The sequence below is a fragment of the Pelobates fuscus genome, chromosome 4 (assembly GCF_036172605.1).
Source record: "Pelobates fuscus isolate aPelFus1 chromosome 4, aPelFus1.pri, whole genome shotgun sequence".
Taxonomy (NCBI): domain Eukaryota; kingdom Metazoa; phylum Chordata; class Amphibia; order Anura; family Pelobatidae; genus Pelobates; species Pelobates fuscus.
Window position 1 is genome coordinate 103,537,047 of NC_086320.1, and position 27,747 is coordinate 103,564,793.

Consider the following 27,747-nt stretch of genomic DNA (forward strand, 5'->3'; position numbering starts at 1 on the left):
CTATGGCCTCTCAGGAGTTTCAGGCCATGCTAGAGGCCACTATGGCTTCTTCAATACAGAAGGCTATTGCCTCAGCCATGGGGGCTGTTTCCTCCTCATTCTCACAGTCCCTGCATTCTATGGTTTTACCTACTATGGTCCCTACTACCCCCCTAGGTGTGGGTTCCCCTTCCCCTGCTCAGACTGTGCCTGGAGCCCGTAAGGCAAGGGCTAAGTCTAAACATGTTGGCTCCCACTCTTCTATGCAGGTGCTACCTGCCATGACTGACACGCTGGAGGCGGTCACAGATAGCGCGCACCCCACGCGCAAAAGAGCCCCTGGCCGGGCTAAAAAGGCTAGGTTATGGAAACGGGCTAGAGCCCTTGATGATGGATCGGATTCCGATCGGAGTGTGGAGGACGAATCCGACATTATGGAGTACGACTCCTTTGATGATAATGACTCTGGCGAGGATTTGCCCCCTACGGGCGTAACCCCCTCGGGGTCCTCTGCCAAGGACCGGGGTCAGTTATTAGGCCCCTCTGGGGACGCCAAGGCGATCCTTGACCCACAGGGTAACCCCCTGTTTGATCCTGACGACCTGCGCCACCCCCGGTCCGCTGAATGGGTCCCCCCGGATCATATTGCCCAGTATGTGGCTAAGCGCATCCGCACGCCCCTTTCTAGAGAAGGACGCAATAAACTGCGCGCCGAATGCCCACAACCCTCCCTCCCGGGCGCTGCATGCAAGACCCCAGACATTGATCCGCAGATTGCCCAGTTTTTGAATAAGTCGGGGTGGAAACCTAAGAAGGGCCTTGACCATTCCCTAAAGGGTTGCCAGGACAAGATCCTGGATACGCTGGGACCCCTGTCGAAGCTCTATGAGCTCTTTGACTCTGCTAGAGCGGGAGACTCTGTTTTGGATGTGGACGTGGCCGTAGGTTGGGTCCAACGGGCGATATGCCTACTGGGGAACGCCAATACGGCGATGTCCGCAGAGAGGCGTAAAGCGATCCTCTTAAAGATAGACCCTAAACTAGCCACTATGACTGTGGCGGAGCCTGACCCGACCGATGAGGGTTTGCTGTTCGGCACCTCTTTTGTTAAAGACATGGGGTCTTATGTCAAGACCTACACTGCCATTGACAAGGCACAGGCGAACATGAAGCGCGTGTTTGCGCCTAAGGTTTTCGGAGGGGCCGGGCGTAGCAGGAACCGTCCACCCGGCCGTGGTTTCCGAGGCGCATTCCGCGCAACCAGAGGTTCCTTTTTTCCCTCCCGGGGATTTCAGGACCAGAGAACCCCTCCCTTCTTCCCAGCCAGAGGTCGGGCTTGGGGCTTCAGATATTCCCGCGGTGGTAACCCCAGCAGACGTCCTTATGGTAAGTACCCTTTCTTCCCCTGCCATTCAAGTAGCGGGGAGGCTGGCACTATTTTACCGAGAGTGGGAAAATATCACCTCGGATGCTTGCGTTCTGCAGTGCGTAAAGGGGTATCGCCTAGAGTTTGTTTCCATGCCTGTCCAGTTTTATTCCCCCAGAGAACTGTCTCTTCCACCAGATCAGGACGAGATGATCTCCGCGGAGGTCATGGAAATGTTGTCCAAGGGCGCTATAGAGGAACTGCCGTTCGCCGCCAAAGGCTTTACGAGCAATCTGTTCCTGGTGCCCAAGAAAGGGGGCGGAGTTCGCCCTGTGATAAATCTTCGTCCCCTCAACGCCTTCCTACGTTACCAACACTTCCAGATGGAAGGTATACACTGCCTCAGAGACCTTCTACGCCAGTCGGACTGGCTGGCCAAACTGGACCTAAAGGACGCTTACTTCACGGTCCCCATCGCTTTGGAGTTCAGAGACTATCTCCATTTCACATGGCATGGGCGTCGCTGGCGCTTCACCTGCCTGCCTTTCGGTCTCTCCTCGGCTCCCTGGTGTTTCACCAAGCTCATGAAGCCGGTAGTGGCGTTCCTTCGAACCCGCGGGGTTCGTCTCATTATCTACCTGGACGACATTCTGATTTTGTCCCAATCAAAGGAGGATCTCCTTCTTCACCTGGAGTGGACTACCAACCTGTTACAGAGGTTGGGTTTTCTGATCAACTGGGACAAGTCGGTCCTAGATCCCGCCCAGTCCATAGAATTTCTGGGCTTCAGAGTGGATTCCGTCCAGCAATTTCTGTTCCTACTGGGCCCCAAGGTGAAAGCCATCCAGAAGGAAATTCGAAGGGCTCTTCGCGTCCCAGATTTGTCCGTCAGACAACTGGCGAGAATAATTGGCCTTCTCGCGGCCTCTATTCAAGCGATCTTCCCAGGTCCACTACATTACCGGGCCCTCCAGCGGCTCAAAGGGTCACACCTTCGGTCAGGTCACTCCTACGAATCTCGGATACGTCTGGACACGGAGTCCAGGGACGAATTGGTGTGGTGGTTGGCACACATGGAGGCGTGGAACGGGAGAGCCATCTTCGGCTCCATCCCGGACGTAGTGATAGAGTCCGATGCCAGCTTACACGGCTGGGGTGCTCGTTGTGGAGACGTTTCCACAGGAGGCAGATGGTCCGACATGGAGAAGTCGTTACACATCAACTGCTTGGAACTCCTGGCAGGGGCATTCGCGATCCGCAGCCTCACCCCAGGGCGGGCGAATTGCTGCGTTCTCCTCAAGATGGATAACGTGTCGGCGGTCCGTTACATAAATCACCTGGGAGGTACGAAGTCCAAAATGTTGGCGATTCTAGCAAAAGATTTCTGGCAGTTCTGCCTCTACAACAACGTCTCGGTGACGGCGGAACACATTCCGGGTCTGGACAATTCGGGAGCGGATTGGAATTCCAGACACTTAAGAGACTCTGGCGATTGGCGTTTACACGCTTCGGTGTTCCAGAGCCTGGACATGTTGTGGGGAAAATTCCAGATGGATCTGTTCGCATCACGGCTGAACACTCAGCTGCCGAAGTTCTACAGTTGGAGGCCGGACCCGGCAGCGGTGGCGACGGATGCCTTTCTCCAAGATTGGCCGCAGGGTCACCTGTACGCTTTTCCCCCGTTCAACATGATCGCACGCACGATCTCGAAACTGGTTCGCCACGACTGTCGTGTGGCGTTGGTCACCCCTCTCTGGAGATCTCGGCCATGGTTCCCTCGCTTGATGGAGTTGTCCATAGATTTCCCTCGGTTGATCCCAGTCTTCCAGGACCTCCTTCTGGATCCGGATGGGAACTCGCACGACCTGGTGATACAACACCAGCTGCCCCTGATAGCATGGTTCCTTTCAGGGGACCTTGGGTTGTCTCAGACGTTCCACAGACAACTCTCCTGCTCCTCGATAACGCCTGGGCCCCAGGCACACGAGCAGCTTATCGAGCTTCATGGAGATCGTGGTCTGGTTGGTGCATGGAACGGGCAATGGATCCCGTATCTGCCCCTCTACATTTGATCCTGGAGTTCCTCACGTTCCTGTTTGACTCGGGTAAGGCATACCGCACGATCAACCTATCCCGCTCGGCTATTTCGGCCGGCACAAGGGTTTGGATGGTTCCCCTGTCGGCAGACATCCTTTTATATGTCGCCTTCTCAAGGGTATTCGCCTTGCCCGTCCTCCTCGGCGTCGTTTCTCTGCCTTTTGGGATGTCAACGTGATGTTGCAGTTCCTCTCATCATGGTACCCTAACCAAGAATTGACTTTAAAACGATTGTCATCCAAGCTGGTGATGTTACTCTGTTTGATCTCTTGCAAGAGGGTCTCTGATGTCAGGGCCCTGGATTGGGACGCCGTTGCATTCACCCCGGAAGGCGTTACTTTTGACATATCCAGGAGGACGAAATCTGCATCCAAGTCGTTTACATACCCTAGGTTTTCTGGTTGTCCGGCACTCTGCCCAGTGGATTGCGTCAAAGTTTATCTGGATGCTACACGTTCCCTTCGCTCCGCTGATCTACATGATTTGTTCTTATCTTTTAAGTCACCTCACCGGCCAGTTTCGACACCTACTCTGGCACGTTGGGTGCGTTGGCTACTATCTTCTGCAGGTATAGACACCTCTGTTTTTACGCCTCATTCTGTGCAAGGCGCGATGGCTTCGAAAGCATCCTCAGTCGGATGTCGTCTAGAAGACATTATGCGGGCGGCGGACTGGTCCAGAGAATCGACCTTTCGAGATTTCTATTTCAGACCAATTGAACACATCGCATCTCGAGTAGTGGCACAGCTTTGAACTTGCATAATATGAGCCTCCGTGTCTTTAATAAAATTCCCAGATTTTACTAGTAACATGACGTAAAGTCATGATTTTATTAAAGACACGGAGGCGAGTATTATTCCCGCCCACCCTCCCGGTGTGGATTTGGGAAAGGAGATGCTTCGGTGATATTCAGGTATGTTTTTTCAATTAGGTCTGTATTTATATCATGTTTTTATATAATGTATTTTTTATCATGTTTTGGATGAACGTTTTTTTATGCTAGTTTCTAATTTTTATATATTTTCTATTTCAGAATCCAGTTTTTTATGTATGGCTCCTCACAGTTATGTTTGGTAAGTCTAAAGTTTTGAGTTTGGAAATTACCGTATTTTTCTATCTTTTTTAGCTTGAAGTTTCGCATTGTTTCCCGTTTCCTGTTTGGATCAAGTGGGACATCGTTTATCTTACCTGGTCTTCGGTTTTCGCAAGAAAGAGGGGGATTGTGGGAGACACAGGACTTATATAGCTACTTCCTCTGTTATGTGATTGGCTGCCTGTTATGCCTGTACAGTTTTTTCTTTCATTTTGACAATATTTATATTCCTCTATCTTTGCTGCTGAGGAAATAAAGAAAGAGTTATGCATAATACTCGCCTCCGTGTCTTTAATAAAATCATGACTTTACGTCATGTTACTAGTAAAATCTGGGAATTCTTCAATATATTGTAATTATTGGTAAAAAAAATAATTGGTAAGTCAAAGAAATTCCTGTAATTATCTGCTGTATGTATATGTCTAATGTGTGTTACTTATGCACCATTTTAAACCAGAGTTTTGTTTTTTTTTCTTTAGAACTGCAGAAAATGTTGTAAGGATTTGTAAGTAAAGGATAATAATGTCAGTTATGGAAGGGTTCTACTTGTTTGCTTAAAAACTTGGCAAACACAGTAGGTCAACAAAAAAAAGGCATGTGACTAGTTTTTAATTTAAACTTTATTTATCAAGAAACAACATATACAGAGCCGAGCAACAGAGAGACAAGACATAAACAGAACATGAAACAAAGGAATAAAGTATATACACTAAGAGAATACACGTATACTGAGATAGTTCCAGGTGAACTTCACAACCACCTGTGGAAATATATAGCAAAAAGACAGAAGTGGAAACCACCCAGAATACGTATAATGAATAGAATACAAAGGGACAACCTGATATAGGTCAAATTTCCTTGAATGGGATCTGTGTAAAAATTGAAAACACTTTCATAGCGTAAAAAAGTAAATATAAGTAGTGTTTAAAGTGAGATATGAAATGCACTCACAAACAAACGATTATTCAGGCCTTTCACCCTCTCAGGGGTAGTGTGATGAGTAAAGATGAGTAAATCTATTAAGAAATAGATTTACAGGGTCTCATCTAATCATTTCCTCAAAGGTTCTCTTCGCTGTCGAAGTTTCTTCAATAAGACGCCATGATTTTTCTTTGTCTATATGTATGTATATATTGACCTAAATGTAAATATGTGGAATATATATTTTTTATATATTCTTTTATATATTTTTTATATATTTTCTATACCTATTTTTTATGTTTATCCCTTACTATAGTCCAATCTCCTGATTCACTTAAGGAAGCCATATAACCAATTTAATCTACACCCATAATTCCTTGCACATTAATAACATATGATGGGTATACATGACCCTTTAATTGAGCCCAATAATCTGTTTCACATATAAGAACCCTATAATTAAATTTACATCCAGTAATCTTGCACACTAGTAACTTATTATGGGGCTTCATGTCCCTCTAATTTGGTCCATATTAATTGGATTTTAAATCCATCCTTATTTATAAACTTATATTTACATATGGTTGGGTATACATATATAATTTATATTTTACTGTTAATTTTGTGCTCATGTTCGTAAATGTGTACACATATTGAGATGTAGAGATATATCTAGAATATATGCTGTAATATTATTGGTAATTCTGCCACTCTATTAGATTTTGTAGCAATATGTGCTCGGTTTTGTTCTCAGGCGTTTTTTCGCCTTTCTATGCCTTTTGTCCCCTACAGGCAACGGTCTTTTCAGTTGACGCATGCGCGGTCATTACGCGCATGCGCACTATTACCCGGAACTGTTTTGAGAAGCTCCTTGTATTCCGCGCCGGATTTCTGCGGTTCACAGTGAAACGCATGTTTGATTGCATGTGTACCGGATCAAGAAGATGATGTTGAAGGGTACAAAAACCCTCAGAAGTGGATCCACAACTATCCCTGAAGAAGTCCGACATCCAATAGGACGAAACGCGTTGGATATTATTACACTTCTTATGCACTTATATTTGTTTTTATTTACTTTTATTTTGAATGCTGTATCTTCTCCCTGACTCTGGATTGTGGATACTCGACTATCACCACCAGGAGTTCCATATGTTTATGGAGAGATGCCTTTTTTATGCTGCTAATTTGTAAGTGCAATGAATAAATGTGAATTTATATATTTCTAAACATACTTCACTATATTGCATTTTTTACATCCACATATATCGTGTCGGAGGACATCTTTACTCATCACACTACCCCTGAGAGGGTGAAAGGCCTGAATAATCGTTTGTTTGTGAGTGCATTTCATATCTCACTTTAAACACTACTTATATTTACTTTTTTACGCTATGAAAGTGTTTTCAATTTTTACACAGATCCCATTCAAGGAAATTTGACCTATATCAGGTTGTCCCTTTGTATTCTATTCATTATACGTATTCTGGGTGGTTTCCACTTCTGTCTTTTTGCTATAAACAGAACATGGCTGATAGCATGTACTAAAGTGACTGGTGTTATTCTGTATTTCTGGGATTAGCCAATAAGTGGCAGGCAAGATGTTGTAGAATTGAAGATTATGCTAGCGCTAGTGTACTTATAATCTTAATTTTAATAATGACAGGAGGCGAGTATTTTGCTTAACTCTCTTTACTAAAACTCCATAGCAGTAAAGAAAGTGAATAAACGTTTTAACCAATCAAAATGCAAATAGGGAGTATATTATTTCAGTCAACAGGCTCCTCCCCCTCTTTCGGAAGCGAACATCGGAACAGGGAAGAAAATAGTCATAAAGTCTGTAACGAACATCCGTAAAGGAATCCAACGGGAATGATGAACTTCTTGGGTTGATTAGGAAGAAAAAACAGGCACCAACCGGAGAACTTCCGATGCTTGGTCTTTATATGATGAGAAATATCGTTATGGTCATGCCGTAGATGTTCCAACTTCTTTCACACTTAAACTGAAAAGAGAATATGAGAAAGGTTAGGCACCGGTCTTGAAACTGTTTGTAGTCATGACAGTGATCCATCGGATTACATTGGAATAATTTAATTTGTATATTCAGTGTATAGACTACTAGTAGTTAAATAGGCTAATGACAACAGTGACTACCTTATGAACATAAGATTCAAGGAGTTATGAAGAAAAACAGAAGAATGAAGAAATGTAGAGAAGTATGATTAGAGTATGAATAGAGTAGTTCCCCTCCTCCCGGGTGGGAAGGGTGGGAAAATACTCGCCTCCTGTCATTATTAAGATTATAAGTACACTAGCGCTAGCATAATCTTCAATTTTATCACATGACAGGAGGCTTCATATTTTGCATTTTTAACGCTGTAGAATCAGAGACATGGCAGCACTGGAATTCGGACGGAAATAGAAGGTGCGGAATGTAGATTCCCTAGACCAATCAGCGGAGCGTAGGATATCCGTTAAGGAGGCACCCGCCATGAAGGCTGAGGATGCTGCTGCTCCGCGTACTGAGTGGGCTCCGAATGTAGTGTCCACACCGGCTAGCGATAGTAACCATCGAACCCATCTTGCTAGGGTGGTGGAAGTGATGGGGACATGTGGTCTGACGTATGATACTAGGAGTTGACCTGATGGTGTAGACCGAAGAGGTAGGGTGGTTTCCACGTACTGTTGTAGTGTGGAGACAACGCAGAGTTGCGGTTCTGTGGGGAAGAAAGGATAAAACACAGATGTGGAGTCCGTCTTAGTGCGGCGAGATATCCGGAATGTAACTCCTTCTGGAGAGATTGAGAAAGCGTCTATGTCCAGTGCTCGTATGTCTGACACTCTGCGGAAGGAGACCAGGCAGAGCAAGACTGTGAGTTTTGCTGATAATTGACGGAGGGAGAGTCTGTCGTTAGTTGGCCAGTCTTTCAGGAATCGGAGGATTACGTCGACGTCCCAGAATTGAGAGTATTTGGGCCCTGGGGGACGTTGTAATCGAATGCCTCTCAGGAGTCGGCATACAAGTGGTTCTTTGCCAACTGGAATCCCTTGTATGGGGACGTGGGCCGCTGAAATAGCTGAGCGAATTACATTAAGTGATCTGTAAGAACGTCCTAATGAGAAAAGGTGAGATAGGAAGTTCAAAATGGCTGAAACAGGGGCCGTAAATGGATCGAAGTTCCGTTCCAGACACCAAGTGGACCAGGAATTCCAGGCGGATAGATAGCATCTTCTGGTTCCGGGTGCCCATGAGTCCCATAGCAGTTCTTTAGCAGCCTGCGATAGTTCGCCGACTTGCCAGGAGTCCCTGAAAGCGTCCAAACCACCAGATGGAGATGGTTGTCTAGGATTAGTGGATGAGGGTTGCCTTTTGGATCTGTTAGAATGTATTGATGATGAGGTAGTAGAAGGGGATCGTGGCATGATAGAGCTAGGAGATCTGGGAACCATGGTTGTCCCCTCCATAGTGGAGTGATGAGTACTAGTGAGGTTTGCTGATTCTTCAGATAGTGTATGGTCCTCGCTATCATGGCGAAGGGAGGGAAGGCGTAGGCTCCTGTGATCGGCCAAGGTTGTAGGAATGCATCCACTGCTGCGCTCTCCGGGTCCGGGAGCCAGCTGAAGTATAATTTCGTTTGTCTGTTGTTGCGGGACGCAAAGAGGTCCAAGTGGAGTGGACCTAGGCGTTCCGCAATGCAGCTGAAGATTTGTGGATCTAGTTTCCAGTCGCTGGTGTCCCGCCAGTGGCGTGAGAACCAATCCGCCGTGAGGTTTGTCTCTCCTGGGAGGTATTCCGCCGTGAGGGAGATGTTGCGGGGTAGGCAAAAGTCGAAAATTTCTTTTGTAATTTCTGATAGGAGACGTGAGCGGGCTCCTCCTAGGCGGTTGATGTAACGGACTGCGGAAATGTTGTCCATCCGGAGTAGGATGCAACAGTCCGACTTGTCCTTTGCTAGGCTTCGGATCGCGAAAGACCCGGCTAGGAGTTCTAGGCAGTTTATATGTAAGTTGAGGTCTTGGGATGTCCAAGCACCTCCTGTCGATATATTTTCGCTCGTCGCTCCCCATCCCCAGAGGCTGGCGTCTGATTCTAATATCATGTCGGGAGCTTTCCCGAAGATGGCTCGGCCGTTCCATGCTTCCATGCTGTCCAGCCACCATTTGAGTTCGTCTCTGACTTCCTCTGTCATCGGGACCGGCTGATCGTATGAGGGGTTTTCCCTGAGAAAGGAAGCTTTGAGGCGTTGCATTGCCCTGTAGTGAAGTGGACCTGGAAATATAGCTTGAATGGAGGCCGAGAGAAGCCCTACGATGCGTGCGAGGGTGCGGAGTGGAATGGTGTGGGAGCGGATGGCCCTGCGTAATTCCTTGCGAATGGCTGAGATTTTTGCCGTCGGTAGCCGTAGAGTGCTGGAGGTGGAATCTATTTCGAATCCCAGAAATTGAACTGTTTGTGATGGGGAGATAGCTGATTTTTGAAAGTTCACTGTGAAGCCCAGGGATGATAGGAGATCCGTGGTGTAGCGTGTGTGTTGTATCAGTCTGAGTCTGTCTGAGCAGAACAGAAGGAGGTCGTCCAGGTATATAATGCAACGAATGCCTTGAGCTCGAAGATGTGCGACCACTGGTTTCAGCAGTTTGGTGAAACACCAAGGGGCCGAACTGAGGCCGAAGGGGAGGCACGTGAATTGCCAGGGACGGCCTTGCCAATGGAAACGAAGGTATTGTCTGCAGGATTGATGGACGGGTACTGATAGATACGCGTCCTTGAGATCCAGTCTCGTGAACCAATCCTTGTCTTGTAGGAGGTCTCTTAACAGATGTATGCCTTCCATCTTGAAATGGTTGTAAGTGACGTATTGGTTGAGTTGTCGTAGGTTTATGACTGGTCGTAGATCGCCCGTTTTCTTCTGGACTAAGAAGATGTTGCTGAAGAAACCTCGAGGTTCGGACGCGGGTTCTATCGCGCCTTTTGAGTATAGGGTTTGTAGTTCTTCGTTGATGAGAGATTTGTCTGTTCTTGAGCAGTTGATGGGACGTGGTATTTCCGTCTGTCGGGGTTGGTCTACGAAGTCTATGACGTAGCCTCGTACTGTCTGTAGGATCCATGCGTCCGTGGATATTGAAGTCCATTCCTGGAAGAAAAGAGATATGCGACCTGCTGTATGCATTGGAAGGGAAACATGAGTGAATTGGTTGCTTACCTGCGGAGAAACGTGCTCTGCCTCGAGTGCGTGGTCCGCGACCTCTGTCTGCGCCTCGTGTGTAGGAAGATGGTCGGTATCCCATCTCTGGGTAAAAGGGCTGTGGTCTTGTAGCTCTGGGGCCTGAGGGCCAGAAGCGGCTGGCAGCACGGCCCCTTTGGCGGCCAGCCCGTCCAAAAACACCCCTAGAGGGGTTTTGTCTAAAGACTCTTCTCATTGATGATTGAGCCTTGTTCAGGGATGTGTAGACGTTAACATGTCTGCTTAATTCTTTGAGAAATTGTTCTCCGAAAAGCTTGCCCTGTGCCATAGGACCTAACTCCTTGGTGCCCAACTCCACCAATTTCCCGTCAATGCGGAGAAGTGCTGCTTTGCGTCGCTCAGATGATAAGGCGACATTGGCATTACCCACAAAACAAAAGCACCTTTGTGCCCATTCCCGCACGTCATGCGCCCATTCGCGCACCATAGTAGGGTCAAATTGATCGGCTTTGGCTAGAGCGTCATCAGCCAAGTACATAATTCTGGATAGTGGTCCCACCGAGTCCAGAAGTTTATCTTGAACCCCTCTAAACCCTTTTTCCACGCCTTTTCGTGGGTCACGGCCACCTCGTGACATAAAAGTTGTCATCACTTGGTCAAATTCTGGCGTGTCCGCCACGTGGTCGGGTAGAAAAGGCCTTGGGCATTCTGACCTCAAACGGTTGCGGACCGTTTTGTCCATGGGCTTTCGTAGCCAGAGGTGCATAAACCTCGCTAGGTGGTCAGGAGGTGTCCAATCGCTTGAGCGAGGGTGTCTAATTTTTCTTGGGTCAAAAAGTTTTTGTCCCAGTGGGTCAAGGATGGTGTCTTCATCCTCTTGCGGGTTATCCGCATTATCTTGGTCTTGGGGTTCTCCCATGAATGTGTGTTGCGGAAAAAATGATTGGGATCCGGAGTCTGAACCCCAACCACCTTCATTAGAGTCTGAGTCGTCCGCTTGCCATTCATCTAAAATGGCCATGGGTTTAGTTTGGGACTGTTCTTCATCCGAAGAGTAGTCGTGTTGGGGATTCGTGATGGTGGCAGAAATGGGTTTAGCGCGTTTAGCGGGGTTTTTATTTTTATGTGAGTGGTCTTTTTCGCCTTTCCACTGGCGTTTGCCCGTGAGAGTTTCAGGGCTTTTGTGAGATTCTTGTGCATCAGAATCGGAGTCATGGCGGGATGGGTGGGCTTTAGATGGTTTCCTCTTGTCGGAGCCAGAGGCCATCATCTTGGAGAGGACTTTCTCCATTGAGGCAGAAACGGCCTCGTTCACCATATTTTGGAGATCTGTGGTTTGAGAGGTCTCCATGGTGTCTGGGTATATGATTGGCACAGGGCGTGGTAGAGGTCAGTCTGCTGTATTTTAGTCGATATAGACTGTAGTAATATCGCTATGCAATACCCCAGCAGGGTGCAATAACGTAAATTTTGTATAGTAGTACAATCGGGACCCCAGCAGGGTTATTAGAATAAATAATAATAATAATAAAACCGAGTACCCCAGCAGGGTCTAGACGGTATAGTAACTGGTCAGATGTAAGCCAGATAACCCCAGCAGGGTTGTAATAAAATGATACCCCAGCAGGGTATGAGTAGTGGTATGTTGGAGATTAAGCTCCAGCAGGATAGTAATCCGATTTATATAATCACCCCAGCAGGGTGTATAATGTCCAATGTAACCACTAGGCCCCAGCAGGGCAAATAGACCACTTGTTGGGATTTTAAATGTATTCTGGGCCTCACCCAGTATGACAGAGGTGGCCACAAAGCGACCTCCTTAGCAGCACAATATATAGGGCAGCACCCCAGTCAGGCACAGGTTAATACCTGATGTGCCTTTAAACAGCTTGAGTGACTGACCTCTTGTAGCAGACTGTAGGAAGGCTTGCAGTGTCTGTTGAACTTGCCGTTCTGAGGTTTTGCGGCAATTTGCTGCGGTCCTAAAATGGCGGCCGTAATCTCGCGAGACGCGGGATTAAAAATGGCCGCCGCGAGAAGGAAGCCGCGGCTGAAATAGGGCCGCGGAAAACGCGGCGGAAAATAGCCTCCGAGCGGCGGCAAGGTGGGGAAAAAAGAAGGATGCAGGGAAAAACCCAAGCAGAAAGGAGAGAGGTAAACTACCACTAGGGTGAAGTAACCCCGGTGGTACTAAACATAGGATAGATAGTAGGATAAAAACGGTTTAGAGACTACAGAAAATAGCAGAACTATATAGATAATGAAAAAGTTAGATAATAAAATAGTATATATGAGGAAAAAAGGTAAATAAAACATTCACATGAGGTAAAATAGGGAAGAGCCAAAAACTCTGACCTGTCTGCGATGGAGCAGTAAAGAAAGAGGGGGAGGAGCCTGTTGACTGAAATAATATACTCCCTATTTGCATTTTGATTGGTTAAAACGTTTATTCACTTTCTTTACTGCTATGGAGTTTTAGTAAAGAGAGTTAAGCAAAATATGAAGCCTCCTGTCATGTGATAAAATTTAGTTTCCCATGATCCTTTGGCTGTCTGTGCTGTAAAAACATCATTAGATTAGGGAAATTAAAGTTTCCCTCTCTGTCTGCTTCTTATGATGAAACAATATGTGCCTCCTTTAGCATAGATCTTTATCTATATCTCTTACTTCATAGTCATAGGATGACCTGACTTGCATGGTGTTAGCAGACAGGTAAATCTATTAAAGTCCACTTGGCTCCATACTGAATAGGGCAAAACCACCGTGTTCTGTATGTTGCTATTCAGACTGTAAGATATGGACATCCAGTAAAAAACAAAGAAAAAGTTACCTGCGCTCTCTCCTAAATCCCTATGTATATTTAAACAAATGTAGGTTATTTAGTTACTCCAATGGCTATTGGAGGGAATGCCCACCTGCCCCGTCAAGGCAAAGCCCGTCAGGTGGGTCCTACACTGACCTTTCACCTTGCTTCCTTGAGCTTCTGTCAAAGATATCTCTAATTAGACAGAGAGGGGTATTTTTTTTATATACACCCCTATATACTTATTAACCCTTAATAGGGTCACCTACCCTATTTGGATCAGCTTTAAGTCAAGACTTACTGGATTTCAAGTCCATCCCAGGAGAATGTGTACTATTACAATACGTAGATGATTTGTTGATAGCAGCAGTTACAAGGGAAATATGTCAGCAAGCAACACATGATTTACTGCACATTCTTTGGAAGGCAGGATACAAGGTGTCCAGGAAGAAAGCCCAGTTGTGTCAACCAACTGTCAAGTATCTGGGATTCCATATCTCTGAAGGTCAAAGGATAATGGGGCCAGAGAGAAAAGAAGCTGTATGCCAAATACCAACACCCAAGAATAGAAGACAAGTGCGGGAATTCTTGGGGGCAGCAGGCTTCTGTAGGATATGGATTCCCAGTTATGCGATATTGGCGAAACCTCTTTATGCGGCTATAAAAGGTACAGAACACGATCCCTTCCTGTGGACCTTTGAACAGCAAAAGGCATTTGAAGATGTTAAGAAGGCATTGATGAGCGCCACAGCATTAGGTCTACCTGATCATACACATCCATTCTACTTATATGTACATGAGCAAAGAAGATGGCTGTGGGAGTATTGACACAGTACTTGGGATCATGGCAACGACCTGTTGCATATATGTCCAAACAACTGGATGCAGTGGCCAGTGGTCTTCCACCTTGTCTAGGAGCCGTAGCTGCCGCGGCCCTGCTGGTAGCCGAAGCTGATAAGCTCACTCTGGGTCAGGAACTCTACGTGCGAGTCCCGCACGCAGTACAGACGTTGCTAGACTATAAAGGTAATCATTGGTTTAGTAATAGCCGCATGACTAAGTACCAAGCTATGTTATGTGAGAACCCGAGAGTGCATCTTGAGACTGTTAATACCTTGAATCCAGCTACCCTTTTGCCACAACCTACTGAGAGTCAACATGATTGTCTGGAGGTGATGGATGAAGTGTTCTCAAGTAGACCGGACCTTCGTGATTTTCCCATCCAGAACCCTGATGTTCAGTACTATACGGACGGCAGTAGTTATGTGAAAGAAGGAATTCACTATGCAGGATATGCAGTGACAACCATAGACAAGGTGATAGAAGCTCGGCCATTGTCAAAAGGAACATCGGCACAGAAGGCAGAACTAATTGCACTCACACGAGCGTTACAATTGGCTGAAGGATTAAGGGTGAACATCTATACGGACTAAAAGTATGCGTTTTTAACCACTCATGCCCATGGAGCCTTGTATAAAGAAAGGGGACTACTGAAGTCAGAGGGTAAAGAAATCAAGTACGCAGCTGAGATATTACAACTCTTGGAAGCCGCGTGGGAACCGAAAGAAGTTGGTATCATACATTGTCAAGCGCATCTGAAAGGTGATGGAGATGTAGTAAAAGGAAATCGGATGGCAGATAATGCAGCCAAGCGTGCCGCTGAATCAGGACAACAGGAGTATGTGGAACATATAGCTGCTCTTATACCGACCCCTCTGTCTCAATGGACTCCAGTTTATACAGCTCAAGAAGAAGAGTGGTTAAAGACTGAAGCTGGGAAGTATTTGGAGAACAATTGGTAAGTTATATAACAGCCCTGGTTTAGAGTTAGTACTGGTTATATCACAGCACCTGGTTTAGAGTTAGTATTAGTTATATCACAGCCTTGGTGTATACCAGGTACTAGTTATATCAGAGCCCTAGTTTAGAGTTAGTACTGGTTATATTACAGCCCTGGTTCAGAGTTAGTACTAGTTATATCAGAGCCCTAGTTTAGAGTTAGTACTGGTTATATCACAGCCCTGGTTTAGAGTTAGTACTAGTTATATCAGAGCCCTAGTTTAGAGTTAGTACTGGTTATATCAGAGCCCTAGTTTAGAGTTAGTACTGGTTATATCACAGCCATGGTTTAGAGTTAGTACTAGTTATATCAGAGCCCTAGTTTAGAGTTAGTACTGGTTATATTACAGCCCTGGTTCAGAGTTAGTACTAGTTATATCAGAGCCCTAGTTTAGAGTTAGTACTGGTTATATCACAGCCATGGTTTAGAGTTAGTACTAGTTATATCAGAGCCCTAGTTTAGAGTTAGTACTGGTTATATTACAGCCCTGGTTCAGAGTTAGTACTAGTTATATCAGAGCCCTAGTTTAGAGTTAGTACTGGTTATATCCCAGCCCTGTTGTGCAATGTGATACAGGCTGTGTAGTAGAAGTAGTAGTTCCTGTTCCTGTTGATCCCCAGAGCTGTGACGTAGTTGCTCCCTACACTGGCAGATTCTGTTCTCCAGCAGCCAAGCGGCCACGCGCTCCTTCCCTCTCCCTGCTGACAAGCGCGGAAGTCACGTGATCTTTCCCCGAACCGGCTGACGGGAGTGGGCGGAGTCTGTCAGGGAGGAGGAAGAGGAGGTGAGAGCCCTGAGCTGGTAATACCGGAGCGCTGCGGGATCCATTAACCGCACACAGCCGCAGCATTACCCCCCGGAGCGGCCTGACTGACATGCTGGAGAGTGCGAGGCCGGCGCGGTGATCCGTGTCCCCGGTTTGTGGCGGCTCGCGGTGCGGTGAGTGCGGTGCGGGAGGCCGGGTGTTGAGGCCCAGGATGGCGCAGTGCCTGCTCTCCGTGTCCGAGTTCCTGCAGGGATCGTTCATCCCTCAGGTGGCGGCTCTGTGCAGCGAGGAGGCGGACAAACTGTCCCGGAAAAACCAACTGACCTTCTGTGAGCTGGTCCGGCCATTCTGCAGACTGAGCACTGAGGGTGAGTGTACACTACCTGCACTGAGTGAGTGCGCCCTGTCCTGTCACTGAGTGAGTGCGCCCTGTCCTGTCACTGAGTGAGTGCGCCCTGTCCTGTCACTGAGTGAGTGCGCCCTGTCCTGTCACTGAGTGAGTGCGCCCTGTCCTGTCACTGAGTGAGTGCGCCCTGTCCTGTCACTGAGTGAGTGCGTCCTGTCACTGAGTGAGTGCGTCCTGTCACTGAGTGAGTGCGTCCTGTCACTGAGTGAGTGCGTCCTGTCACTGAGTGAGTGCGTCCTGTCACTGAGTGAGTGCGTCCTGTCACTGAGTGAGTGCGTCCTGTCACTGAGTGAGTGCGTCCTGTCACTGAGTGAGTGCGTCCTGCCACTGAGTGAGTGCGTCCTGCCACTGAGTGAGTGCGCCCTGTCCTGTCACTGAGTGAGTATGCCCTGCCACTGAGTGAGTATGCCCTGCCACTGAGTGAGTATGCCCTGCCACTGAGTGAGTATGCCCTGCCACTGAGTGAGTATGCCCTGCCACTGAGTGAGTATGCCCTGCCACTGAGTGAGTATGCCCTGCCACTGAGTGAGTATGCCCTGCCACTGAGTGAGTATGCCCTGTCACTGAGTGAGTGCACCCTGCCCTGTCACTGAGTGAGTGCACCCTGCCCTGTCACTGAGTGAGTGCACCCTGCCCTGTCACTGAGTGAGTGCACCCTGCCCTGTCACTGAGTGAGTGCACCCTGCCCTGCCACTGAGTGAGTGCACCCTGCCCTGCCACTGAGTGAGTGCACCCTGTCCTGCCACTGAGTGAGTGCACCCTGTCCTGCCACTGAGTGAGTGCACCCTGTCCTGCCACTGAGTGAGTGCACCCTGTCCTGCCACTGAGTGAGTGCACCCTGTCCTGCCACTGAGTGAGTGCACCCTGTCCTGCCACTGAGTGAGTGCACCCTGTCCTGCCACTGAGTGAGTGCACCCTGTCCTGCCACTGAGTGAGTGCACCCTGTCCTGCCACTGAGTGAGTGCACCCTGTCCTGCCACTGAGTGAGTGCACCCTGTCCTGCCACTGAGTGAGTGCACCCTGTCCTGCCACTGAGTGAGTGCACCCTGTCCTGCCACTGAGTGAGTGCACCCTGTCCTGCCACTGAGTGAGTGCACCCTGTCCTGTCACTGAGTGAGTGCACCCTGTCCTGTCACTGAGTGAGTGCACCCTGCCCTGTCACTGAGTGAGTGCACCCTGCCCTGTCACTGAGTGAGTGCACCCTGCCCTGTCACTGAGTGAGTGCACCCTGCCCTGTCACTGAGTGAGTGCACCCTGCCCTGTCACTGAGTGAGTGCACCCTGCCCTGTCACTGAGTGAGGGCACCCTGCCCTGTCACTGAGTGAGGGCACCCTGCCCTGTCACTGAGTGAGGGCACCCTGCCCTGCCACTGAGTGAGGGCACCCTGTCCTGCCATGCCCTGCCACTGAGTGAGTGCGCCATGCCCTGCCACTGAGTGAGTGCGCCCTGCCACTGAGTGAGTGCACCCTGCCATGCCCTGCCACTGAGTGAGTGCGCCCTGCCACTGAGTGAGTGCGCCCTGCCACGCATTGTCACTGAGTGCACCCTGCCACGCACTGTCACGCCTATGGAATATCACCGTGTTAATGCACCCCTACTTCGGGAATGTCACCGTGTGATCGCCCCCCTGCCGCTGTGAGCGCACCCCTGCCACTGGAATATGACTGAGGCTATCCTGCCACTGGCATGTCACAGTGTGAGTGCACCCCTGCCACTGTGAGCGCACCCCTGTCACTGATATATCACTAAGTGGGGATATCCTGCCACTGGCATGTCACAGTGTGAGTGCACCCCTGTTACTGGAATATCACCAAGTGGGGATATCCTGCTCCTGGCATGTCACTGTGTGAGTGCACCCCTGCCACTGTGAGTGTACCCCTGTCACTGGAATATCACTATTTGGGGATATCCTGCCACTGGCATGTCACCGTGCCACTGCACCCCCTGCTACTGGCATGTCGTCGTGTGAGTGCTTTTCCTTCATAGAATGCCCACTCAGGTGTCCAGCTTCAGCAGGTTGTCACCTTCCATTTCCAGCCTCACATTGCTACAGAATGTCTTCATTCTGCTATGCAGTATTACTTGAGTAAACGTACTGTGCATTAATAGTAGTGAGGTTGTAACTTTATGTATAATAATGACTGTGTTGTGTCACTGAGTGTGTTCACTATCAAATATCTCTTAGAGATTCTGTTACGCGTATACTTGCTGAACATTCGTGAAGAGTTGGCAGATGTGCACTGTATGGTCTGTTCTCTACTGAGAAGGTGTATGCTCATTCTGAATAATATGCCTTAAGTCCAATTTTTAAGGAGAAATTCTCAAGATTAAACTTTAAATTGAAAAAAATTGTGTTGCAAATGTAAGAAACAAAACATAGTCCTCCTACACCATTCAATCAGTTATCAGCATAGTCCTTGAGAAGGGAAACGAGTCTTACAGGTAATTCTCATGCCCTCCTGTCAAATAATCTACTGTATGTGTGTTTTCGCTGTGATTTCTTCTCTGGTAGATTTCTTCTTTTTTTTTATTTTTATTTTTTAAAGGGTGTCGTGTAAGCTACAGTAAAATAATAACATGCTTATGTTAAAAATCAATGTATTTTCCTTTATTATAGCCACCAAATGACCGACCAGGTTACTCCTTTTGCAGTTCTAATAAAAGCATGTTGACAATTTTAGAAGATTTAATTTATTTTTTAGCTGTCTGAGGGTGATTGGAATATTGCTGATCTTCTCAAATACTTTGACTCTGTTTTATGGCACTACTACATTGGCAATGCAGCCTTTGATGGTGTGTTAAAGGGACACTGCACTGCCCAAATAAAAAAACAGTTTAGTAGATACCTCGCAAATAAAAACAAGTATGCATTTAATAATGCATATTTTAATTGGGAGTCTATCTGAAAAAAAAAAAAACATCTTGCAAAAGCTGTGGTTCTTTTTCCTGCTGCATTTGCAAGCCCCTTTCTTCTCCAGACTATCTGTTGCTGTCCAATCACAGACTTCCCAATGCAGCTCAGTTGAGAAGTATTTGCAAGGTAGGTGCTCTGAGCAGTTGCTGCCTTTTGAGTTTAGCCCTACTGACCTAAACAAACCATGAAATAACAGGATCTGTTGTAACAAGGTTAATTCATAAAAGTGCCGATTTTTATTGAGAACTGCACTTTTTGTAAAATGGGAAAAAAAAAATGACACACTCTTAACAAATAAAGCATTTCAGCAAGCTGACATGCTTTAAGGGTCCAGAGTGTGTCCTTTATCTGCTTAGGGGAGTGTTTACTAAGCAAGCACTATTGAGTACGAGAATAGGGGCAGTGGCCGCACTAGAGAAGAGGTGAGTATTAACATAATTTCTTTCTGAAGGAAATAAATATTGTTTTTTGGATAAATTACATAGTCATTGCTTTAGGAGATAATCTATGTTAAGGTGAGGAGGAACCAGAAATACCTCTTCCTCATACTTACATCCCATCTTATTTTTTAAATCTTTGCTGGTATATCATTGATGTAACAGTAACAACTACAAATGCGTATACTCAGCCTGCTGTGGAAGACATCCTGTACCCCCTAGTGTGCAATTTTGCTAGCTAGGAATCATCTGATGTGCAACTTTGTAGGGGCAAATGGTTGTGCATGGTACGGTACTGTGCTCCTCCTGCAATGTGACTACTGCAAACAGTTTGTCCTGGTGAGTAACATTAACATTTAAGCATTCCTAGTAGTATAGGAACTAAAATGTTGAGCTCTGCTAATATCATTTTTTTTGTAGGACATGGCTTTCTCATAACTCATGTTTTTGATTGTAAACTTTTCATTATGAAAACTTGTTGTTTATCATAAAACACTGGCTTTGTTAGAGGTGCAGATTATAGGAATAGCGTTGTATTTTTCGTGATTTACCCAATCCTAAAATCTAAACATTCTCCCATAAATGTATTATTTGGTTTAAAATTTAGTTCATTTTTGGATTTTTGGATTTTTAGTTATGAGTTTGAGCATGGTTGTTTTTAATTTCTTTCTCTTCAGTTCACATGCGAGATCCCAGCAACCAGCCTCATGTCATAAAAAACTTGAAGATTGCAGTTAACAACATTGTTACTCAAGTTCCGCAGCAAGGAGCGATCCGAAAGATTCTGAATGATGTTGTCTCAGCTAGCCAGCCTGCAGAGGGTTTAGTACCAAATGTGATTACTGCTGGAGATTATGACCTTAACATCAGTGGTATGTATGCAATTATATCAGTAAAGCAAGGTGGCAACACAATTATGTAATGGATCATTTGAAAAGAATATTGATAACAGTTCCCAACGTATTGGCGATTCATATGCAGGAATTAAAGCAGATCTATCACTTTGTTTTTTTCCTTCCCTGCATAGTTTTGGGGAAAACCCCACAGTGTAGCTCTGCTTAGGGTATGGATGGCCAGTGGTAAGTAGACCAAAGTAAATATTTACTTACCTGAAACTGTACCTCATGGCTGTCGCCATCATCTTCCCGAGGGACCTTCTTCAGCTCCTGGTGCTCATCTGCCAGGAGTTGTATCACTGCTGTACTCTTGCGCATGCATATGAGTACAACACTGGGGTCTGTTGAGAATCCTGCAAGGCTGGGTGAGCTGCTATAGATCACGTCATGAATGTTTGAGATAATGCATGAATTTGGCAGCTTTGTAAACCTCAACACGTAATCCCTACTTTTTCTTATATCTCTGGAGTGAAATTCCAACTCGGTCATAGATTTTATCTTTAAAGGGACACTCCAGGCACCCAGACCACTTCTGCTCATTGGAGTGGTCTGGGTGCCAAGTCCCACTACTCTTAACCCTGCAACTGTAATTATTGCAGTTTTTTATGAACTGCAATAATTACATTGCAGGGTTAACTCCACCTCTAGAGGCTGTCTACTAGACAGCCACTAGAGGGCACTTCCGCATTTATAGCAAAGATTTTCTTTGCTAGAGCGTCGCTCATTTCCCCATAGGAAAGCATTGAAAATCTTTTTCAATGCTTTCCTATGGGGAGACCTAATGTGCGTGTGTGGCATTGCTGTGCATGCTTATTAGGTTTCCTCAGCCGGCGGGCGGGATCAGTCTCGCCCACCGGCTGACGCGATTACTGGGAGGAGCGACGCCGACCCGAAACCACCGCTGAGGGACATCGGCAGGGTCTCAGGTAAGTGACCTGAAGGGGTATTCACCCCTTCAGCTACCTGGAATGGGAGGTGGGAGGGAGTGGGTACCTGCAGTGCCAGGAAAACTGATTGTTTTCCTGGCACTGGAGTTTCCCTTTAATGAGGTTGTTCAGGTGACAACTATAGCTCCCTGCAGCCTTTCTCATGTAAACACTGTATTTTCTGAGAAAATACAGTGTTTACATTGAAAGCTAGGAACACCTCCGGTTGCAGTCACTCAGAGTGAACCAGAGGGACTTCTGAGTGGATGGAGGCATAATATGCCTCCATCCACTCAGATCTGCTGTGTACGAGCATCCTGTGATTCAGTATCTCCACCCTCTGCATGCAGACACTGAACGTTCCTCATAGAGATTCATTGATTCAATTCATCTCTATGAGGAGATGCTGATTTGCCAGGGCTGTGTTTGCCCCTGATCTGCCTCCTTGTCAGTCTCGGCAAAATCCTATGGGGAAGCACTGTGATTGGATCAGGCTATCACATGTCAGCAGACTTCTTGTTTTTCCTGAGTCTAACAGCATGCAGATTTACAGCTTCTGTCTTGAATACAGTTAGATTTGTACTATATTTATGGAGGCATGAGGGGCCCAGGGGGGCTAGATGGTCGTGTTAACACTATAGGTTCAGGAATACATGTAGTTGCACTGGTGACTATAGTGTCCCCTTAACTGTTGTGTTGACTGGACATGTAATTCATATCAACTTCATTTTTTCTTTAATTGAAAGGACCAGAGTCGACTTTGCTTATTTTACTTTTCATTGAAACATAAACATTCATCAATGTTTGCTGCTAGTTACATCTTTCACAGAAATCAAAGACTAATTGTAAGCAAACAGACTCGCTCACAAGAGTGCCAAAGGCTAGAAGTATGCAGAGGAGTTGAATTTGTTTAAAAAAAAAAAATCTACTTGTCCACGGGACTAAAGTATTGGCCTAATCTACTTTTTATCATAACAAGTTACTTGTCCTGACTTACAAAATAATATATTTTTAAATTATTTTAGAAAGCTTGCCTAGAGTCCTTGGCTTAGTGTCTTAAACTCTGCCCACTGTAATCTCTCACTCAGTTCTCTGCCATAGTGTGTGGTGTTGGCTGGCTGTGGGTAGTATGTGTTGTGTGATTTGGGCTGTCTGTCAGTAGTCTATTCTCAGGTCTCAAAACGTACCCTTCGCAAAAAGGACCTATACAGTTTGTGAATTAAATTGCTATGTAAAAAATCAAGATATCTATTGACAGTGTGAGTACTGAGCTATGGGTAGGTTACATTTGCTAGTGTTATATACAGATTAAATTACCCTAACACTCCCATGTCACTTTGGCATGACTGGTTTCAGTATATTGGTTGGTATTCTGCTTGTACTTTAAACATATAATAGTATGGCTGGATTGACTATGATGATTTTCAATATTGTAACCCTCTGTTTTTAAACATGTAATATGTACTGCTATGTTTATAGAACAACATCATAGATAGGAGACTGAAGTGAGTTCTCAGTCTTGACAGCTGTGTGGTTTTTGACAATGCTATTTGAATTAACCCTCTGAAACAACCTTTTGTGCAAGATGTCAAATCCTTGCCTTGATCAATTTGATCACCTTTCATGTGAAGAGCCACAGAAAATATCATCTTTTTGTGTTCTGTGCTGGATAGACAACCAATTTACTGACTGGGCCGGCTAATGTGAATTCTGTGCAATTTTTGTTTTGCAACAGTTTGCCCGTTTATCAGGGTTTCTAATGGGCCCTGAGGCTCCTGCCATGCCAGGTGACATGCTGCAGGAACCGTAAGCCTATCCAGTCGCCATTCATTGACTGAGCGCATCAGCTGCCTGTTATCAACCAATGAATGCCACATTGTGCATGACAATTTGCACATCATTGACATTAGCCACCCACAATCTCTTGTTCAGTGTTTGCTAATCACAACTCAATGATGCGGCCAGAGGTGGAGTTAAACCTCTTGCAGAAAAACGGGTTAAACTCCATATCTGTAGTGTTTCATACTGAAATGCCGCAAATACAGATTCCAGGCAACATGACCACTTCAAACCACTGAAGGAGTTATGGTGCTTGGAGTAACCATTTAAAGGGTTTGTAAAAACCTTTTTTGTGTAAAACAGAATAATGCCCATTGGCATTTCCCCTCCCCTCCCCCTCAACAAATGCTCAAAAATAAAGATTCGCTCACTTAAAAGGGATACTATAGTGCCAGGAATACAAAGCTGTATTCCTGACACTTTAGCTCCTCCTCGCCTCCTCCTCCCTCGAGGAGGGAGGGTGGGTGATTTAAAAAAAAATAATACAAAAATAAAATGGAAGAGGGTGGGATTGCTTAATCCCTCTGCGTCCTAGTTACAGAGCAAGCAGGAGAATCTGCCTTCTTATGCTGTGTGGAGACCAGCAATAGGTAAGAGGCGGTCCCGGGTGGTCCGCCAGTGGAATTGCAAGCTCGGAGCTTGCGCACGGTGGTGGAATGCACGCCCACGTGGCCTTACGTTCCACCAGAGTTCCCGAATGTGCTACCGCACATGCGCAATTCGGAACTTGAAAATTTGGCGTCAAAGTCTTAAAAATGGTGACTATTAAAGCCGTGCAAACCTTCAGGGCAAACTTGCTTGTTGTCTGGAGAAGGAATACCGTGTCACCAGCACCCCCACACGGTTCAGAGGTTTTTTAAGGTAGGATATGTTTTAACTTTTCCTTAGGCATCTGTCCGTTTTCTTCTGGATTGGTAAGTTTCTCTAAATTGTTTTATTTATTGCAGATGTCTAGCCTGTCGTCTCCTAAAGAATTAGACAAGGAGAAAATGTCGGCACCTGCACCCATGAAGGCTATGTTTTAAATGAAAACATAACACCCGCTCAGAATGCACTACTCCACTCACTGATGGGTGCAAAAAGAAAAAGTGCAATAACTGCACTTCTGAAGATTTGGAGAAATCTAAGCAGCAGTATATGCAGAAATGTCTTACCTGGTTCCAGAGTAACCTTTCCCAAACATTTGAATCTTTTAAAGAATCAGCTAAAATGCATGTTCCTTCTCAAGAGAAACATTCAAGAAAACGTAAGTGAGAAAGATCTCCCTCCCTGTCCGAATTATCATCAGGAGAATGCTTTGATACTGCATGCTCATCAAATTCTAGTGAGGCATCTAGTGTGGAAGAAGGTTTTCCTGTCGAACACCTGAAAAGGTACATTAACCCCTCAAGGACCAAACTTCTGGAATAAAAGGGAATCATGACATGTCACACATGTCATGTGTCCTTAAGGGGTTAAAGAGGTATCGGCAGTGTTCTATGAGGATGATGCTACAAAAAAGATTAAGGGTTTTCCAATAGACCTGAAGTTATTGGAATTTGTGCATTGAGAATGGAATAATACTGAGAGGGCATTAATTTCCAAACATTTTAAGGAGCTTATCAGACAAGAAGGTTTATGTTGGGAAGAGCTACCAAAGGTAGATACGCAAGTCTCGCAACTGTCCAAAATGACCACACTATCCATCAGTGAAGTATCTGGCCTTAAAAATCCAATGGACAGAAGAGCGTAAACGTCATGCAGAAGAATCTTCCAAACAGCAGGGTTTCAAAGTAAAGCTGCTATTCAGGGGTATCTGTCATGAGAGCACAGAACGTTTGGCTTCAAGAAATTGAGAGCTGCCTGATGGAAGGATCGGTAAAAGAAATTCCTCAACTTTTACATAATATAAGGTTAGCTAATGAATTTATGCAGGATTTATCCAAAGGAAGGCCTGAAATTGTCGGCACGTTCAATGGTTCTTGCTTCAGTAGCCAGAAGGGCTTTATGGCTGCGTTTGTGGTCTGCTGATACAGCATCAAAGGCTTCTTTATGTTTACTACCTCTAGAAAGTGGGAAATTGTTTGGTTCCTGACTAGAAGAAATGATTAAGCAAATGTCCGACACGAAAAAAGCTTTACCTCAGGGAAAAAAAGATATGCGCAACATTTTAAGATTCCATTACCAGCTTAGAAGATCTGTGAAGTTTGATAGGAATCAATTTTATTTTTTATTTTTTTCATAGACCAACAAGAGACTTCAAGTTTCAAGACAGAAACTCTAGCAAACAAGACAAAAAGAAGAGGTTCTGGCACCAAAGTAGGTGGACGGATACAACTTTTTTACAACGCATAGGAAGAATCAACATCAAACCCATGGATTTTGGGAGACCTAAGAGGGGGCTACAAAATCAAGTTCTCAGAAACTCCAAAACCTTGTTTTCTCCTGTCCTCTTACTCATCTCAAAAGAAAAAGCAAGCTCTTTGGTCAGAAGATATGGCACTGGTAAAAAAGGGTGTGATAGAAAGAGTGCCAAGACGTCTGGAAGAAAAAGGGGACCAGATTCTTCCTGGTCCCAAAGCCAGATCAGTCCTATTCTGGACCTAAAGAATATCAACAAGTATATTCCGTACCAGAAATTCTGGATGGACACGATTTACTCTGTCACTCACTTATTGAACAAAGGGAATTTTATGGCAATTTTAGACCTGAAGGACGCCTAACTACACGTTCCCATGGCGGTTACAATAAGGAAGTATCTAAGGTTTTCAGTTCACTCCGGTTCCATTATCAATCACTTCCAATTCAAAGCCCTTCCCTTCTGGCTCACATCGGCCCCAAATTTTTTTTCCAAAATCCTTACGCCATTAACGGCAAGATTAAGAGAAATTGGTGTTTCTTTAATCCCATACCTAGATAACTGGCTTATCATAGCCAACTCAAGAAGTCTTCTGGAAAGGGATCTTCAAACAATGATGCACATGCTCGAAAATCATTGTTGGATTATCAATTTAAAAAAAATTCCCAGCTCTTGCCAACCCAAAAAATTCAATTTCTGGGTTTCATCATCGATGCCAAGATGTTTTCTCTGCATCTCCCTCTGGGAAAAAGGCAGAAGATAGAGGAAGACGTTTTGTTTCTTCAAGAAGAATATGTTTACTCCATAAGGCAAGCAATGAGTGTTCTGGGCACTTTGACATCCACAATTCCAGCCGTTAGATGGGCCAGATTGTCAATACATCCACTTCAATAGGAAATCTTAGTTTACTGGACAAAAAGGGACTAAGATCTACATGCAAATTTCAGCCTTTCGACCGAAACCTGAGAACAGCTATTTTGGTGGAAACAAATTCCTGTCAATAGGTTTTCCTTTCCAGCTTGATGGCCTGGCTGTTGCAAGGTTAAGCAGGGCATTCCAGATAACCGGTTTCACACTATTCTAAACGCCACCAGAGCTTCTACATCTACTATTTGAGGATTTGGAACAAATTTCTCCATTGGTGCGTTCAGCATAATTGCTTTCGTTGCTGTCCCTCTGTCAAGACAATTCTTCAGTTTCTGCAAGAAGGCATTGAAAACGGTCTGTGTCTCTACTTTAAAGGTTCACATTGCGGCCTTAAGCCATTGTTTGCTACAAGAGTTTGCGACATGTCTGCTGATTAGACGTTCATTCTTCTACAAAGACCACCTCGGAAATTTAAGTTCCCTTCCTGGGATTTATCTTTGGTGCTACAGTCTTTATGTGAAGCTCCATTTGAACCACTTGATTATCAAGTGGTCATTAAGAATTTTATCTCTGAAGACTATTTTCCTGCTAGCAATTACCTCAGCTAGGAGAATTGGGGAGATCCAAGCCCTTTCCTCTTCATCGGAATTCACGATTTTCCATCAGGACCAGGTTTGCATACTAAGCCTTCTTTTTTACCGAAGTTCTTTCAAGAAAATCTCTTAATGAACTTCTGGTGCTTCCATCATTCTGTAGTTCGGGAAGTTCGGATCAAGAATGGAAGTGGCATAACCTGGATGTTCACAGAGCTCTTCTGATTTACTAATCCCGTTCAGGAGAATTTAGGTCCTCGGATTACCTGTTTATTAATTTTCAGGAAAAAAAGGAGGGTATGGGAGCATCTAACACACTTTGGCGAGCTGGTTAACAAGTTGGCTTATGAATTGCACGATGTTCAATTACCTTCCTCCATTAGAGCACACTCAACCAGAGCCATGTCCACTTCATGGGCTGAAAAAAAACGCCTCTCCTGAAGACATCTGCAAAGCGGCAACATGGTCCTCTTTTCATAC

The 27,747-nt window shown here is 45.6% G+C and overlaps 1 protein-coding gene across 3 annotated transcripts in view; it reads left to right on the plus strand.

The window, feature by feature from the left end:
- Nucleotides 1-15,945: 15,945 nt before the first annotated feature.
- The window catches only part of TRAPPC8 (trafficking protein particle complex subunit 8), a 101,202-nt gene continuing 89,400 nt past the window's right edge, over nt 15,946-27,747 (plus strand). The window contains exons 1-2 of one of the 3 annotated variants that reach the window (XM_063451442.1): nt 15,946-16,419; nt 20,486-20,680. In XM_063451442.1, the coding sequence (XP_063307512.1) occupies nt 16,263-16,419; nt 20,486-20,680 (352 nt within the window). In that variant the 5' untranslated portion in view covers nt 15,946-16,262. The remainder of the gene's footprint in view (nt 16,420-20,485; nt 20,681-27,747) is intronic. The other 2 variants (XM_063451439.1, XM_063451440.1) reach the window with 2 other exon arrangements.